The sequence below is a fragment of the Hippopotamus amphibius genome, chromosome 12, assembly GCF_030028045.1.
Source record: "Hippopotamus amphibius kiboko isolate mHipAmp2 chromosome 12, mHipAmp2.hap2, whole genome shotgun sequence".
Classification (NCBI taxonomy): Eukaryota; Metazoa; Chordata; class Mammalia; order Artiodactyla; family Hippopotamidae; genus Hippopotamus; species Hippopotamus amphibius.
In genome coordinates this window covers 73,339,939-73,356,148 of record NC_080197.1, presented here as the reverse complement: position 1 = coordinate 73,356,148, position 16,210 = coordinate 73,339,939, and the positions used below count along the sequence as shown (strand labels likewise).

General features: G+C 36.4%; 1 protein-coding gene across 1 annotated transcript in view; it reads right to left on the bottom strand.

The window, feature by feature from the left end:
- LOC130833539 (alpha-2-macroglobulin-like) overlaps positions 1-15,979 on the bottom strand; it is a 44,746-nt gene extending 28,767 nt beyond the window's left edge. Inside the window, exons 1-11 of the mRNA XM_057703272.1 lie at positions 15,832-15,979; positions 14,423-14,606; positions 13,356-13,515; positions 13,215-13,267; positions 5,582-5,602; positions 5,097-5,265; positions 4,650-4,734; positions 3,078-3,196; positions 2,404-2,517; positions 2,115-2,224; positions 1,048-1,209 (exon numbers count right to left, since the gene is read on the bottom strand). Coding sequence (XP_057559255.1) covers positions 1,048-1,209; positions 2,115-2,224; positions 2,404-2,517; positions 3,078-3,196; positions 4,650-4,734; positions 5,097-5,265; positions 5,582-5,602; positions 13,215-13,267; positions 13,356-13,515; positions 14,423-14,606; positions 15,832-15,917 — 1,263 coding nt within the window. The 5' untranslated portion in view covers positions 15,918-15,979. The remainder of the gene's footprint in view (positions 1-1,047; positions 1,210-2,114; positions 2,225-2,403; positions 2,518-3,077; positions 3,197-4,649; positions 4,735-5,096; positions 5,266-5,581; positions 5,603-13,214; positions 13,268-13,355; positions 13,516-14,422; positions 14,607-15,831) is intronic.
- Between the last annotated feature and the right edge of the window lie 231 nt (positions 15,980-16,210).

Here is a 16,210-nt window from a genome sequence, read left to right as displayed (position 1 = left end):
CCAGTCATGTCTATGCTTGCATGCAGTAGTTGCTCCTTTACACTTCAGGACTCATATTCCTCTTTTACTAATACCCTCAAAGATTTTCTTCTCACCTGCACTCTACTTTGTTCATATCTTGATTATAACACTTGATATCTTGATTATAACACTGGATGTCTTGATTATAACACTCACAGGCTTTACAGTAATACTTTTTTATTTTATTTTTTTATTTTTGGCTATGTTGGGTCTCTGTTGCTGTGCACAGGCTTTCTCTAGTTGTAGCGAGTGGGGGCTACTCTTCATTGCAGTGCGCGGGCTTCTCATTGTGGTGGCTTCTCTTGTTGTGGAGCATGGGCTCTAGGCACATGGGCTTCAGTAGTTGCGGCATGTGGGCTCAACAGTTGTGGCTCTTGGGCCCTAGAGTGCAGGCTCAGTACTTATGGCACACGGGCTTAGTTGCTCCACAGATTGTGGGGTCTTCCCGGCCCAGGGATCGAACCTGTGTCCCCTGCATTGGCAGGTGGATTTTTAACCACTGTGCCACCAGGGAAACCCTGCAGTAATACTTTGTGAAGCTTTCTACCATCAATGATACAAGCTCCATAATTATTTTTCTTACCAGGGACTAGTACAGTGCCAAGTACATAGAAGTATTCAATGAACCTTTGTTGGCTGAGAAAATGAACATCATATTTTGCGGTAATGAATTTGAGAATACATATGTATCCCTGATTAAATTAGTAAAAATGTGTATGTATTCTTTTACCTTTTCTTTTGAATTTGTTTGAAGGTATCAATTTGAGAGATACAGAGCAGAAGCAAAATAAAAGAAGATTATTTAATTAAGGATATAATATTTGGAAGAGTATCTTTATGGTATGGGCAGTTATTTCTCTAGCTCTTTGCCTAGTACTTTTATTACTTACCATGAATGTCTCATATTTCACCCTAAAGTAAGGCAATTTGGAAAATGACTTTCTCTTCCCTGAGCTAAGCACTGTCGGGTGGCAACTCTGTTACCAAGACTACTCCTTCGTTTTAGGTCCTCATTTCCAAACTTACCCTGACACTGAGAGAGGGATGTGTGATATTGGTGGTGTTGATGGAGAACTGCACCAGGCCGTGCTCATCAGTGGTGGCGTTACAGTCATAGTTGGCTTCGTATGCTTGAATGAAGATGAGCTCATTCGGAATAGGGACGCCTTTCCCATCCGTTAGGCGCACCTATAATTGAACAAAGACTAAAGCTGCAGATTCCATCTAACAATACCACCCATTAGAAACACATCAGCAAAACCCTTGTATGACATTGTCTAAAGACTAAACATTCCCCCAAGTTACCCCAACTCTGCTTTTCCAGCTTGGGGCCTCATGTTTCTCCCAAGTGCACATCATTGAAATTCTGTGGTTTCTCCATTAAGATTAGAGTGATATATGCCATTTATACTGGGAGGGATTTAATATGTACAAAAACTCAAAATTATAGAATTCTAGGATCAAAAGGTAACTTAGACAGCCATTTTCTCTCTTTTTTAATGATAAGTCTTCCCAAAAAAACCACCAGAGAAGATTTCTATTGGACTTTGACAAATTCATTAATCAAACATCAAATGGTAACATTTCCTTAGTATTTGCATTTCTTATATTTAACATATATTTATTTATTACACAGAAAGTAAGAGTCATAACCTTAAAGCCATAAAGTTGTATCATACGTCCTTGTTTTTCAAAAGAAAACCACTCACTCACCAAAGCATTTATCATTTGAACTAGGAATGGCAGATGCACTGAGATGTGCTTATAACAAAAACTTTTTAAAAACCTGATATTTATGTTAGTGATTAGAGATATTAAATGCTACATACCAAGAAGTGAAGGTTAGAGGCGGTGTGGATTTATTTTGAACATTTAGCCTTTGTTGTTTTTCAAGGGAAACATAATCATGCTTTGGGGTTTATAGTTTTATAAGCATTGTTTATAAGTAAAAAGATCTGGTTATACATGGTTTTGTAATTTTGGTCTTATGAAACAATTGATCATTTTAACCAGGTATGATCTTGAGCAGAAAGATCTATGTAGTTTGGGTGTCACAATATGATTTAACTATCTATGAAATGTAAGTACTTTACCTGCCCAAAGAATGGAATCCCCCGTCTAAAGTATGAATCCACTTTCACAAATGTGAGTTGTGTTATAGTTCTTGTGACTTCAATTGTCTCACTTCCATTTAATTCCAGCTCTGAGAAAGAGGTTAAACAAACAAAACAAAACAAAACAAAACAGAACAAAACAAAACCTGTTGGAGAAGAACCACTTGCTTTCAAATTATTTTTCTACTTCCTCCTCCCTCCTTCTTGATGATGAAAAGGCATCAGTGTTCACAGTTTTGTGTTCTGTATTCTTACGTTACTCACACACCTGTGCCTTCTTCTATAATCTTGGCGTTCACTTGAAGTTTTATAGTTTGAAATATTTCTTCCTTTATTTGGAATACACTGATGTTTACTTGTTGTGTGATGCATCCATGGCTGTCTAGCTGCTAAGAAAGAAAAATAAAGACAAAAATTGAATGGCATGCTTGTCAAACAAGTGGTCAATCCACACCAATATGTGAGGCCTTCTCTGGAGAGAACCAACTACCGAGAGGTAAAAAAGTAAATGGGTTACAAACTTGGAGTTCAGCTCTACCATTTATCTGCAGTGTGATGTGATCTTGAACAAGTTACACAGTGCCCCCAAGTCTGTTTCTCATCTGTAAAATGGTGATAATAATGTCTATTTTATAGGGCTGTTGTGAGAATTAAATAAATTTATAGATGTAATATGCTAGAATGTTGGCTAGCATGTTATAAGTACTCAATAACTGTTAGTTATTATTTAAAAGGACCACAATTATTTCTCACTTATGGCTAATATTTTGCTGAGAAGATTGACTTACAAATATCTGAAATTCTCCCTTCCATCGTAGTGGAACATGGGACTTTCATCTTTTGATATCTGGGCTTGCTTCTCCTTCCAGACAGTTTTATTCCTTTATTTGTATTTTTTCAATTATTCTTCGGTGGCAATAAGCCTCTTTGAATGGTTTTCACTCACCTGGTGGCTGATTTCCTTACAGGGAACATTTAAACTTCTGCCAAATAGATAAAAGGAATATTTTCCGCATATAATCACGGTTGCATGTCCTGGAACAGGCTTCCCATAGGTATACCTGTCACAAGAGAAATTCCCAGAGATCAAGAGTTTTCTGTGGAGCAGAGACTCACCTTCTTCCCGTCCATAATCCATACTATCAATCAGTCATAGCATATTTACTCTCAGTAGTTCCATTATAACAACAAACCCAATAATAGTTAATGGAGTTGAGATTTGAACTCAGACAGCTTAGGTCTCGGCCAGTACATTCTGCTGCCTTCAAGTCTTCATGGTGTATGGTTCATGTTAATTGAAGCACAGCTCAATAGACTATTCCCTAACAAACCGTCTCAATCTTTCCTCTTTTATCTTAATGCTTGCCTTTCCCAGTTCTTCTTTGCTACTGATTTTTCTCAAAATGTTTATTATAATATCACACAACAAAATTGTTAATGTGTTTTGTAGAAGAATCAGAAAATAGTGACAAGGAAAAAGAAAAAAAATCCTCATAATGAAACTTATCTAGAGACAGTCTTCCAAACTCCTCCAGGAGCCCCTCAAAAACTGTTTGACACATATTTAGTTGTATTTATTTACTAAAATTGTCACATCATATATAATTTATTTATTATTATTCTACTTTAGGAGAATTAGCTTCCTTTCTTATCTACACTTTTTTTGAATATGTAATAAAATAGTTGATTTTGTTTTGATTATCTGAATTTTCTCTTCTAAGAAGGAAATATAGGTTATTGGATGTCAATAAATCTAAAACGAGAATCTCATTGCTATTACTTTGAAAGAGTTTGGGAAGGTGCCCAGCTGAAGCAGTGTCTTCCGTGTTTGATCCTCAAGCAGATATAGTTTCTCACTCTGCAAGTTACCCCTGCTATTTCTGTTTCGGATTTCCAATGACTGCAGACTTTAATAGCAACTTCACATTATTTAGTCTGATATTCTTGTTTGTGTTTTTTGTTTTGTTTCGTTTTTTCTTCATAGAGAAATGCAAGTTCAGAGCAAGAAAGTAATATGAATTCAATTAAGACTTCATGGCAGATGCTAGATTTGGAGCAAGGACAGTGAGCCCTTAGTTCTGGGTTCTTTCTACCACACCTTGATGGGTCACCATAATGGCATGTGTGATGCCTGAGTCTCTTTATGTGTCTGTTCAAGTGGATCTTATCATGTGCTCTTATATCACCAAAGGTAGGGAGCTCACCGCTGCTCTAGACAGTTCATTTCATCATTGGAGAGACTGTCATTATCAGAGTGAACCTACTTTTTTTCTTCATATCACAAAGTTAGGCAATGGATGTTTGGGCAGCAATGGATGTCAAGAAGTAGTCATACTGAGGAAAAGAAAGAAGAGAAGAAAAGCATGCTGTGAAGAGAAAGTTCTGGAGGAGGCAGGAGAGATGCCTCAGGTATTTACACAGATTTTTATGGTGCTTCAACAAGATGTCATCCAAGGTAATCTTAGTGTTTGAGAGCATTTTAATGCATAGAAAAAGGAACAAAAGTTAACTCACATTCCACAGACTGATATATTCACTTCTTCATCCAGGGCAGTGACTACCTTTGGAACCTTCACTTGCACTTCAAATTTGGGAAGCACTGTTGAAGGAGATAAGAGAAAGGTGGCAGGCTGGTAAATTACTACTATGGTCGCCTAAGTGACAAACCAGTGCTATGAAATGGTGGCTTCCTTTCTAACTATAAAATCTTAAGATAACACCCAACAGAGCTATAAAATTGAGTTGTCATAGATCATATTAGTCCTAATGAATCATAGAAGCCTCCATTGAAATAAGAAATAATTTCCAAATTGGGGAAAATAACTTGGTTTTGAAAAACCCCAAAACTTTGATGAAGCCTAGTCTCACCCATGGGAATTGGAAGTATTCAAATGGTTTCATACCCTAGTAATCAGAAGCTTATGGCCCCCATTTTCCCTCCCCAGTCTTCCAAAATCGTACCAAATTCCTCCACGGTGAAGGAGTGCTCTATATTTCCTCCTGATTGTTTAAGTATCACTATCTTGTAGGAACCCTTAATGGGCTCTGATGACAGGCTGAAGGACAATTGTTTAAGTCCATTCTCTAACTTGATATTCTGCCATTGCATGATTCGGTTTATTCCAGGGTCCTAAATACATGAAATAGGTTATAACTTATCAACATACATAAATTAGGGGCAGTAATACATTTAGGAAGACTGCTGGATTATGAGAGATCATTTGAGAAATTTCTAGCATTTTTCTTTGGAAAGAGAGAAATAGGAGAGTGGGGTACAATGTTCTAGTTCTCTGGATCATGGAAGGATTTCAAATGTGCAAATATCCAAAATCAATATCCAGATTCAATCTCTTGTATCTTGGCAATATTGTCGTAATCCTCCAAATGGCAATTTCTTCTCAATTTACTGATTTCTCTCTGAATTTGGAATGCTTTAAGTTGCTTACCTCAATGTAAACCAGTGGAAACTAGAAAACAAAAGGACAGGAGAAACATGTTAGTTCAGAGTTCTCTGTAATATAGCAGATCAAATAGACTGGTTAGAGAATTGGATATTACAATGGGAGTTTCAGCCAAGATTCAAGGAAATTAATATCACAAAATAAAGACAATTGCAAGACAGATCATGAAATAAAAAATTTAAGTAGAAACCCAAGAACTTATTGGAAAACCCAACCACAACAGTAGTGAAAAGGGATGGCAGAATGGAGGTTCAGGGAGGCCTTATGAGTAAGATCTCACTGGTGTTCTGTGAGCCCCGTCCATGGCCATAAGATTAGAGTAACTGTGTCATCTATGTTCAAATCAGGAAATTTTTGAGAGTGAAAGAAGGTACTGATTATAATTATTTTCAGATAATAGTCACAAACCAGATTGTCCTGGGTAAACTAGGATATATGATTACCCTACACAAGGTACCTTCTTCTCATTTCAGGTCTAATGAGTGTGGCTCCAAATGGATCACTGTGAGCATTTGATATGTGCCTCTTGCACTTATTTGGACAGAGGGAGCTAGTGCCTAACTCTTGCCTTAGAAATATAAGGGCAAGAAATGGCTGGCCCAAGACATGAAAGCTACCTACATGTCCACTGACAGAAGAATGGATAAAGAAGATGTGGTATATACATAAACAATGGAATATTATTCTGCCATTAAAAAGAATGAAATAATGCCATTTGCAGCAACATGGATGGACCTAGAGATTGTCATACTAAGGGAAGTGAATCAGACAGAGAAAGAGAAACATAGTATGATATTGCTTGCATGCAGAATCTAAAAAAAAATGATACAAATGAACTTATTTACCACATAGAAACAGACTCACAGTCTTAGAGAATGAATTTATGGTTACCAGGGGCAAAGGGTGGGGGGGAGGGATAGCTGGGGAGTTTGGGATTGACATGGACACACTGCTATATTTAAAATGGATAACCTCATTGTAGTCTTTTTTTAAATAAATTTATTTATTTATTTATTTATTTACTTTATTGGCTGTGTTGGGTCTTTGTTGCTGCACACGGGCTTTCTCTAGTTGCAGTGAGCGGGGGCTACTCTTCACTGTGGTGCGCGGGCTCCTTATTGTGGTGACCTCTCTTGTTGTGGAGTATGGGCTCTCGGTGCATGGGCTTTAGTAGTTGTGGCACATGGGCTCAATAGTTGTGGTGCACGGGGCTTAGTTGCTCCTCGGCATGTGGTATCTTCCTGGGGCGGGGATCGAACCTGTGTCCCCTGCCTTGGCAGGTGATTCTTAACTACTGTGCCACCTAGCAAGTCCCCTCATTGTAGTTTTGATTTGCATTTCTCTAATAATTAGTGATGTTGAGATCTTTTCACGTGCCTCTTGGCTATTTGTATGTCTTCTTTGGTGAAATGTATCTTTAGGTCTTCTGCCCATCCTTTGATTGGCTTGTTTTTTTGATATTGAGATGCACGAGCTGTTTGTATATTTTGGAGATTAATCCTTCATCCATTGCTTCGTTTGCAAATATTTTATCCCTTTCTGAGGGTTGTCTTTTTATCTTGTTTATGGTTTCCTTTGCTGTGTAAAAGCTTTTAAGTTTAATTAGGTCCCATTTGCTTATTTTTGTTTTTATTTTCATTACTCTAGAAGGTGGGTCATAAAGAGGGAGGGGATGTATGTATACATACAGCCAATTCACTTCATCGTACAGCAGAAACTAACACAACATTGTAAAGCAATTATACTCTAATAAAAATAAATAAATAAAATGGATAACCAACAAGGACCTACTGAATAGGACAGGGAACTCTGCTCAATATTATGTAACAACCTAAATGGGAAAAGAATTTGAAAAAAAATGAATACATATATATGCATATCTGAATCATTTTGCTGTACACGTGAAACTATCACAACATTGTTAATCAACTATACTCCAATATAAAACAAAAAGTTAAAAAAAAAAAAAAGAAAGGAAATTGATGGCCAGCTGCTCTGGCTGGAGAACGAAGGAAAGTTGCTACTGCCTTGAAATTGGTTTGCACTTTCAGAGGTTTTATAGATAAAGAGCTCATGAATATTTCCCATTGGCCAGATGAGGACCACACAGAAGAGAGAGCCAGTAAAGGGATCATTTTAGAGTCTATGTACTTAGGCTATCTAGAGAAAGAAACATATCTTAGGTGAGGATAAGATGGAAGTGGACATCTGACTTTCTGAAAGTTAGGGAGAGAGTAAGCATTCACTGGATTAGAGTGTTTTTGCAAGGTGTAAGAAACTGTTGATGGTATATTAATGATAAGGGTCTCTGAAGAGTTCAGAAAAATATGTCATGAGAGTAAGAGTTAGCTTTCAACATCTACCTGGCCCAAAGGGTGCAAAATTATCTTAGGATGGTACAAGTCAGACAATTATTTTCTGCTCTCCTTTCTTCCTCTTCAATCATAGCAAGGTCAGAAGCTCAAGATCGGGAGAGGTCAGGGTAGTTGCTTAAGTCAAGGAAGAAGGGGGATCAATGAAATCCTCTTGTCTGGCTTCCCACCTGCAGAAAAGTCTAGCTGTGAGAAAGAGGGAGAAGATTTAGCTTTAAACTAAGTTTGGAGTTTGTATTGATACATGATGTTCCAATTAATGAAGGATACTGTGATTTTTAAAAATTATTCTCTGTGACTGACAAGAAAAATCATGAGATTGCCAGGGTTTTCATCTAGAGGCAGGGATGAATACATTTCAAAGAACTGTGAAGAACAAAGTAAAGTTGTGTTCTGATTGTACTTCTGGAATTGTGATTTTTTTTCAATGTACCAGCTAATTTATAATCAAACAAGTTTATACAAAACAGTGGTTATAAAATGTAACAAAGTTATAAATTAAAGTTTATAGGATATTGAATTAATCTGCTTTAGGAAGCCAGTAAATGTTAAGAATAGTATTGTACGAGAAATCATGATGTCAGTGATAACAAGTGTGTTATGTTATTTCCTAAAATAGAATTTGCCAGCATTAATTGTTTACAGCCATCTAATAAACAATATGCGGATTCTATACTTTTACAAACCAGGAAATGGAGATAGCAGTTATATGTTCTTATGGTTCAGCTTCAACTATCATATGGCTTCCAGAATTCTTAGGCAACCTTTTTTTCCAGAGTGTGGTCAGAGGATCACCTGTGGATTCCTTGGCCTAGAACAAAACTACTAACCAGAATTTCTGGATGTCAGGCAGGAAAGCTGCATATATATCAAACTCTGAACCAAAGTTTGAGAAGAGTAATAATAACGAAAAATAATAATAAAAGCCAACATCAATTAAGTTTTTGCTTTGTGCAAGACAACCTTTGAGTACTGTCACATTCCTTATCTTATTTAATCTTCACTACAATCAAATGAGTATTATCTCCATTTTATACATAAGAGAGCTGAGGTATTAGGAGGCTAAGAAACTTGCTCAAGATAGCACAAATGAAAGATGATAGAGCTAAGATTCAAACCCAAGCTGTCTGACTCCAGAGCCCACACTTTTTTTTTTTAATTTTTTAAAATTATTTTTTAATTTTTTTAATTTTTTTTAATTTTTTTAAAATTTTTTTAGAGCGCCCACACTTTTAACTATAAATCTTGCTGGCTAATTCTAACTGGAATCCTAACACTAACAAAACAAAAAAGCAAAACAACTCACTGAAAGCTCTCTTGTAAGTAACTAGATCCAGGAGGATATCAATCAAATAGAAAATTAATTAAAAATAATTATTAAATGCTTCAAATGTAGTGTTCACATGATAAAACATAGCCCCAAATATTTATATTAATACATTCAAAAAAGATGGAAATAAAGTGTGTATTCAACATAAGAAGTAGTAAAAAAAACAAAATAAACCAAAACCAAACATGTGATAGAAAATAATAAAGATAAAATTGTGCTTTAAGGAATAATAAAAGAAAATTTGGAGAAATAATCAATCATTCTAAATAAAAATGGATTCTTTTGGTGGGATAAAAAATATGCAATTAGCTAACTTACTCAAAAAAGGGGGAAAAGGACAAATAAAGAATACTATGAGAGAAGAGAGAGAAATTGCAAACCTATTATTTAGTTTAGGAGAAATAAAAATATTTTCAAATAATTACACCCTAAATAGGACTAATCCAAGAAAATATCATCAGAAAAATATATCATTTTTTTTAGGAACTGCTAATAGCAATGGTATAGAAAATAGTATAGCTGGAAAACAAAAAGTAACATAATATCAGAAATCAAAAGAAAGCCCTTAAGACAAATCTTCAGACCAATTTAATATATGAATATCAATGCAAATATCTTATGTAAAATATTATTAACAGAATTCCTTAGAACACATTGTGACTATGTAGTAGTTAATTATTCTGGGAGTACAAAGATTGTATTTCAAGTGATAAAATAATTTTGTAAAGGTAATAGTATCTCTTGACTCCATTTTCCACTCTGCTACTCCCTCAAGTTGTTTCTTATACAATAGAACGCTAAGAGTTTCTTGTCACTCATTCTCTTTAATTTTTTTCTTTCTCTTTTGTTAACACTCCCATTAGGCTTTGAACTCACCCTTCTACTGAAAGTGCTCTAACCAAGGTGACCACAAACTTTCACATTGCTGTATCCAATAATCAGTTTTTCGGTCTTCATTCTACTCATCAGTAGTACTTGACACAATTTGTTATTTTCTCCTTCATGAAATTGTGTTTCCACCTGCCTTCCAGGACACCACACTCTTCTGTTTTCCTCCGACTTCTCTTTCTGCCCATACATGCACGTCAACCAATTTTTGATAAATGCTCCAAAAATATACAACGGGGAAAAGGTAGTCTCGTCAATAAACAGTGTTGGGGACACTAGCTATCCACACACAAAAGAATGAAATTAGACCTTAATCTTAGACCATCTACAAACATCAATTCAAGATGGTTTAAAGACCTAAATGTAAGACCTGAAACTGTAACACTCCTAGAAGAAAGCTTAGGGAAAAACCTCCTTGACATTGGTTGTGGCAACAATTCTTTGGAATTGACACCAAAATCACAGGCAACAAAAGCAGAAATAGACAAGTGGGACTACATCAAAAAAAAGTTTCCGTACATAAAAGAAACAATGAACAAAATGAAAAGCAGCCTACCAAATTGAAGAAAAATATTTGCAAGTCATATAGTTTTATAAAGGGTTAATATCTAAAATGTGTAAGAAACTCATATAACTCAATGACAAAAATAGGAAAAAGAATAATTAAAAGTGGACAAAAAGATCCGAATAGACATTTTTCTAAAAAAAAGACATATAAATGTCCAACAGGTATATGAAAAGACACTCCACATCCCTAATCATCAGGGAGATGCAAATCAAAACCATGAGATATCATGTTATACCTATTAGGATGGCTATTATAAAAAAGTGAAAGATAGCGAGTGTTGGGGAGGGTATGAAGAAAAGGTATGCCTTGTGCACTGTTGGTGGGAAGGTAAATTGATACAACCATTATGGAAAGCAGTATGGAGACGCCTCAAAAAGTGAAAAACAGAACTACCATATGATCTAGCACCCCAGTTGTAGGTATATATTCGAAGGAAATGAAATTACTATCTTGAAAAGATAGCTGCACTCCCTAGTCCATTGCAACATTATTCCCAGTAGCCAAGATATGGAAACCACTTGTGTCCATCTACAGATGAACTGACAAGAAAAATGTTACATATATATGTAAACATGTGTGTATACACACACACACACACACACAAAGGTAGCTATGGGAGGTGATACATATGTTAATTAGTTTGATCGAGGCCATCCTTTCACAAGTTTTGGTATATCAACTACATATAATCAAATACCCATATCAAATACATATACATGTAACAAAACTTCACATTGTGTACCTTAAATATATACAATTTTTATTTGTCAAAAGTAAATAGACAATATGTTCATCAACAGGAAAATAGATAAATAGATGGGGTTTACTCATTTAATGAAGAGCTATATTGTAGTTAAAATGGCACTGCACTAGAGGAATATATAACAGTGTGGATAAATTTAAAAGCATATTATAATTGGAAACACAAGTTACAGGAGGACATATACTTTAGTACTACCTATAAAAATTTGAAAAAAACATGCAAAACAATACCATAATAGTTTAAAGATGCCAGTCTCTGTCTCTGTTTCTGTCTCTGTTTCTCTGTATATGTAATACGTATACGCACATGATATAAATATACATATACTGTATGTATGTAGCATTTAGTAAAGTAAAAAACATGCATAGCAATTATAAATACCAAATTCAGGATAGTCATCTGTGATGAGGGAGGGAGGAATAATATGATAAAGGAAGGGAACACAGGGGAGTTTCACACTTTTCTTTAATGTCTTATTTCTATGAAAATGATGCTGATATGAGAAAATGTTAACATTAAATGAATCACAATTTTGGGCATAGATACTTGCAAAAGTATTCTCAATACCTGTTTGGGTGCTTTAAATATAGCATCAAAAACGTGCAACGATTGGAGGTAAGGGGTGAAGACAGTGTGTGTAAATTTGTTCATGGAGACTGGTTTTGAAGGGGAACAGAGAAATGGAATGGTATTTGGAGAGGGGTGTGGAGTCTAGGGAAATTTTACATTTAACTTTAAAAAAATAAGCTAATAATAGCAAAGTGTGTAGCTTATTAGGAATTATCCCATAAAGAGGAAATACAGTGATAGAGGAGAAGCAGAGGACAACTGGGTGTTCTTGAGAAAACAAGAGGATGGGCTCAGAGCACAGCTAGAGGAGTTGGTTTTGAATCGGAACAGGGATGATTCTTTCATGGTAACAGAAGTAGAGACAAAAGATATGGAGCAATTAGTAGAGTTGGGGTTTACTGTTTTACTTATTCTTGATGAAGTTTGAGGTGAGGTTGACTGAGAATGGTAGGGTAAGGGTCTGGTGAAAGAGGGGTGTAAAAACATGACCTTGATGAACGGAAACCTAGTGGTCCTTTCCCCCAGTTTCTGGGCTCCATATGAGTCTTTTTGATCATCTTTCACCACAAACCAAGAAGAGGCATTTTCCAAAAATCAAAGAGTGGATTTTCCACAAGGACTCTCTTTTGAGTTTAATTTGATTTAAAGAAACGTGATACTGATTGCATGCTTGAGTCTGTGGAGTAAGATTCATATCAATGACACACCTGAATAAAATATTCATCTTGAGGGAGGAACACTTAGTTAAATAGAATTTCATAGAAGTCTTAGTAGTACTGTGCAGCAGTGGAGGTGTAAAGCGTTGAAGGATTTATGTGATTAAATACTTTCGAGGACCAAACTGTGTCTATCTTACCTGTGTATGCTCTGCTATGCTTAACACAGTTCCTTCTAAACAATAAAGGTAGCTGACTGATAGCTTGTTGATTAAAAAGTACAGAAGAAAACAATTCATTCTCTCTTTTTGCAGCACCTTTTAGGACAACCTGGTTTTCTGCTTGGCCTAAGGGTTTCTGCTGTTGATTTCAAGTTTGTTGAGGCAGAAATCCTTCATAGTCTTTCCCTGGCTGCTCCCTGCTGCTTACTGCCTCTCAAACCATTGATATACACATATATAAAAGACTTACCAACTCATGCAGTGGGTGAAAAGTTTTATCCACAGAGACAATTCGAAAGTTAACTGAAAAAAAGACATTTTTCCTAGTTAGGCCTTTTGGGTAACGTGCCAAGGAGAACACCTCCTCATTTCTGGAGTTACCCCACCATACCTGACTGTCCTGGAGTGTAGATTTGTTTGTCTGTCTGGACAAAGACAAAACTTCCTGTGTTCTTCACCAGAACTGTGGTGTTTTCCCTGAATTCATGTGTTGGTCCTTTTATTTGAACAGAGAAGGATACTGCATTCTCAGAAGATAAGGATCTTGGGAGCTGAGAACAAAAAAGATCATGAGAGTCTTCACAGTCTTTGGAGGGATTTGCTTCTTACCTGTTCTTCTTCAGCATCCCATGAAAGTAGGTAGGGGACGTTAATTATGACTTACACATAAGATGGAAGATAATAATTTAGAAAAAGGTGAAACAAGTGAAACGCAAATTTCCATAGGACTCAACAGTAGCAATTAAAACATAGTCAACTTTGTGGAGTAAATATTCAAATTTTTATTAAAAAGTAGATCTAACTCTGAAATCTAGGGGAAAGGGAAAAATTAATATTCTAATGATGGTAGGAGTTATGTCTTGAGGATGGGTTGCTCCAAGAAGAAACTGGAAATTTCCTCATGTTATCGATTATATGTTGAAGAAAGTGGGGGACCTTGTTAGTTCCGGTATTAGTTCAAAGTTTGCACCTTACTATTAGAAACACCCCAAACTGTCTAACTTATGCTTTCTCTTGCTAGTAGAATTTTTGTGGAAATTAAGTAGAAAATTAGCATGTGTATAAGTATTGCCTCGCCCCCATTTTGAGGTGGGAAATCTATATTTTGTTTCTTTGCTAGGGTAAACGTTCTTTCTACATTTCTCTTTGAAGTCATTCATGTCCTTCTAAATTAATTCCCTGAAACTGAAAACCAGTCTCTGACCACTAGAATTACATGAAGGAAGGAAGGAAGGAAGGAAGGAAGGAAGGAAGGAAGGAAGGAAGGAAGGAAAGAGAGAGAGAGAGAGAGAGAGAAAGAAAGAAAGAAAGAAAGAAAGAAAGAAAGAAAGAAAGAAAGAAAGAAAGAAAAAGAAAGAAAGAAAGGAAGAAAGGAAGAAAAAAGAAAGAGAAAGAAAGGAAGAAAAGAAAGAAAAGAAAAGAATGAAAAGAAAACAAGGAGAGGCAGCTAGTACTCACAGTGAAGGAGACACAGTGGAATAAGTCCTTGTCAACGATGAGGTCATTGAAGAGGCTGCTCTTCTCCTTGTTCGACTCTAAGGAAGCGCTTACGGTCACTGTCTCATTCAGGTGTCTCAGAAGAAGACAGCTTTTCTCGGGGGTCTCAGTGTGGAGTGAGAAGGGAACCAGCACCATATACTGCCTAGAAAACAAGGCGTTCAGGTCAGTGGAAGACAGAATCATTATCCATGATTATGATTTCTTCACAGCAATTATTAGCATTCTTAGTTCTACATCCAGAGAAGGCAGGTTGATAACATGATATGGCTGAATGGCAAGAAAATCATTCCCTCTCTTCGTTGGCAATGGTAATATTTCAGCCAAGGCAGTGATATCCCACTCAAGGTGAGTTCTAAAGATGTGTTGATTTTATGCACCTACCTCACTACAACCCAACACTCGGATCCCTGAACTTACTTTTTTAAAGGAGAAGGTGGGAGGAATAATTATTCGCTACATAAAAATATTGCATTAGGATTATTCCCAGTTGCCATATTTAATTCTTAAAAAGTAACCCAATGCCCCCTTTTAATTTTCAGTTTCCCCTTATCTCTAGATTTGTAACATGAAGTGTGGAATTCAGAGTTGCACAGTTGACCCAAGTCATGACTCTGGAATAGGCAGTTTGTCATCAGTGATTGCTCACCTCTCCCTTCCTAGTATCTGGGGGGGGGGGAGGGGATTGCCCCCCAAACTACCCCATGACTGATATCTCTAAAGTATTCTAAATATCACCAAATTATCTTTATTTATTTTTTTTTACGCCTATTAAAGTTAAATATCTCTGTTCTTATTATCATGAAAAGGAAAAAAGCACTGTGACAATATGACTCCTGATAAAGTGTTTATTTTTTATCACTATTAATAAGTTCTATTGGTAGCATACTTGGTAATTTTCAAGGTATTTTGATGTTTACAATAGCCCTGCACAGCAGATAGCACCATTTTAAAGATACTGAGATAGCCTCAAAATGGTCTGATTTACCCAGTCTCACCCACCCCAAGTTACAGCTCCAGTGTTAATGTTTAATCCAATCACGTGTCCACAATTTAAATATTTGTTTTTTAAACTGTTGTGTTTAAATGGCTTCAACAACAGCAACAGAAATGGCTTCAACAAAAAGGAATGGCTCTTTAATATTATTGGAATTTTAGGTCTCAGTGACAGGCTAATAGGAAGGCAGTTTTCCTAAATTGAATCACATCTAAAGATTACTTTAGAGTGAAAAAAAATTACATAGAATTATGTAATACTAAAGTTGAAAGGGGTTGAGATTTTAGGGGAAAATGGCAATGGAAAAATATAAGAGAGAGAAAGATTGAAAAGAGAAAGGACGATATGAAATAGGGCCCTGGGTGGTACTCACGGTTTTCCGTGGACTGAGACAGCTGCAGGCAGGAGGGCAACAATGATTAGAACAAGACGTGGTGGAGCAGGCCGGGCTTCCCCCATGCTGTCGGGAGGAAGCACAGGAGATCAGAGAATATGACGTCTTCTCCTTGCACCCTGCCTGGTCTCAGAAACTCCCAATCTGCAGGAATGTATTTATTGAGAGTGCTCTGTGTACACAGCAAGCCCCACCCCAAGGCTTCCAAACAGGGAATTTGGCAAGAATTCCCTGAAAGGGGTCATTGCTCTCAGTGGCGGCCTCATATCAATCAAGGATAAAGCCCAATAGGCTCAGAAGTGGTGTCAGAGTAGGTGCTGGTGTAAAGAATTGCGAGAGTGGAAACCCACATTATAGT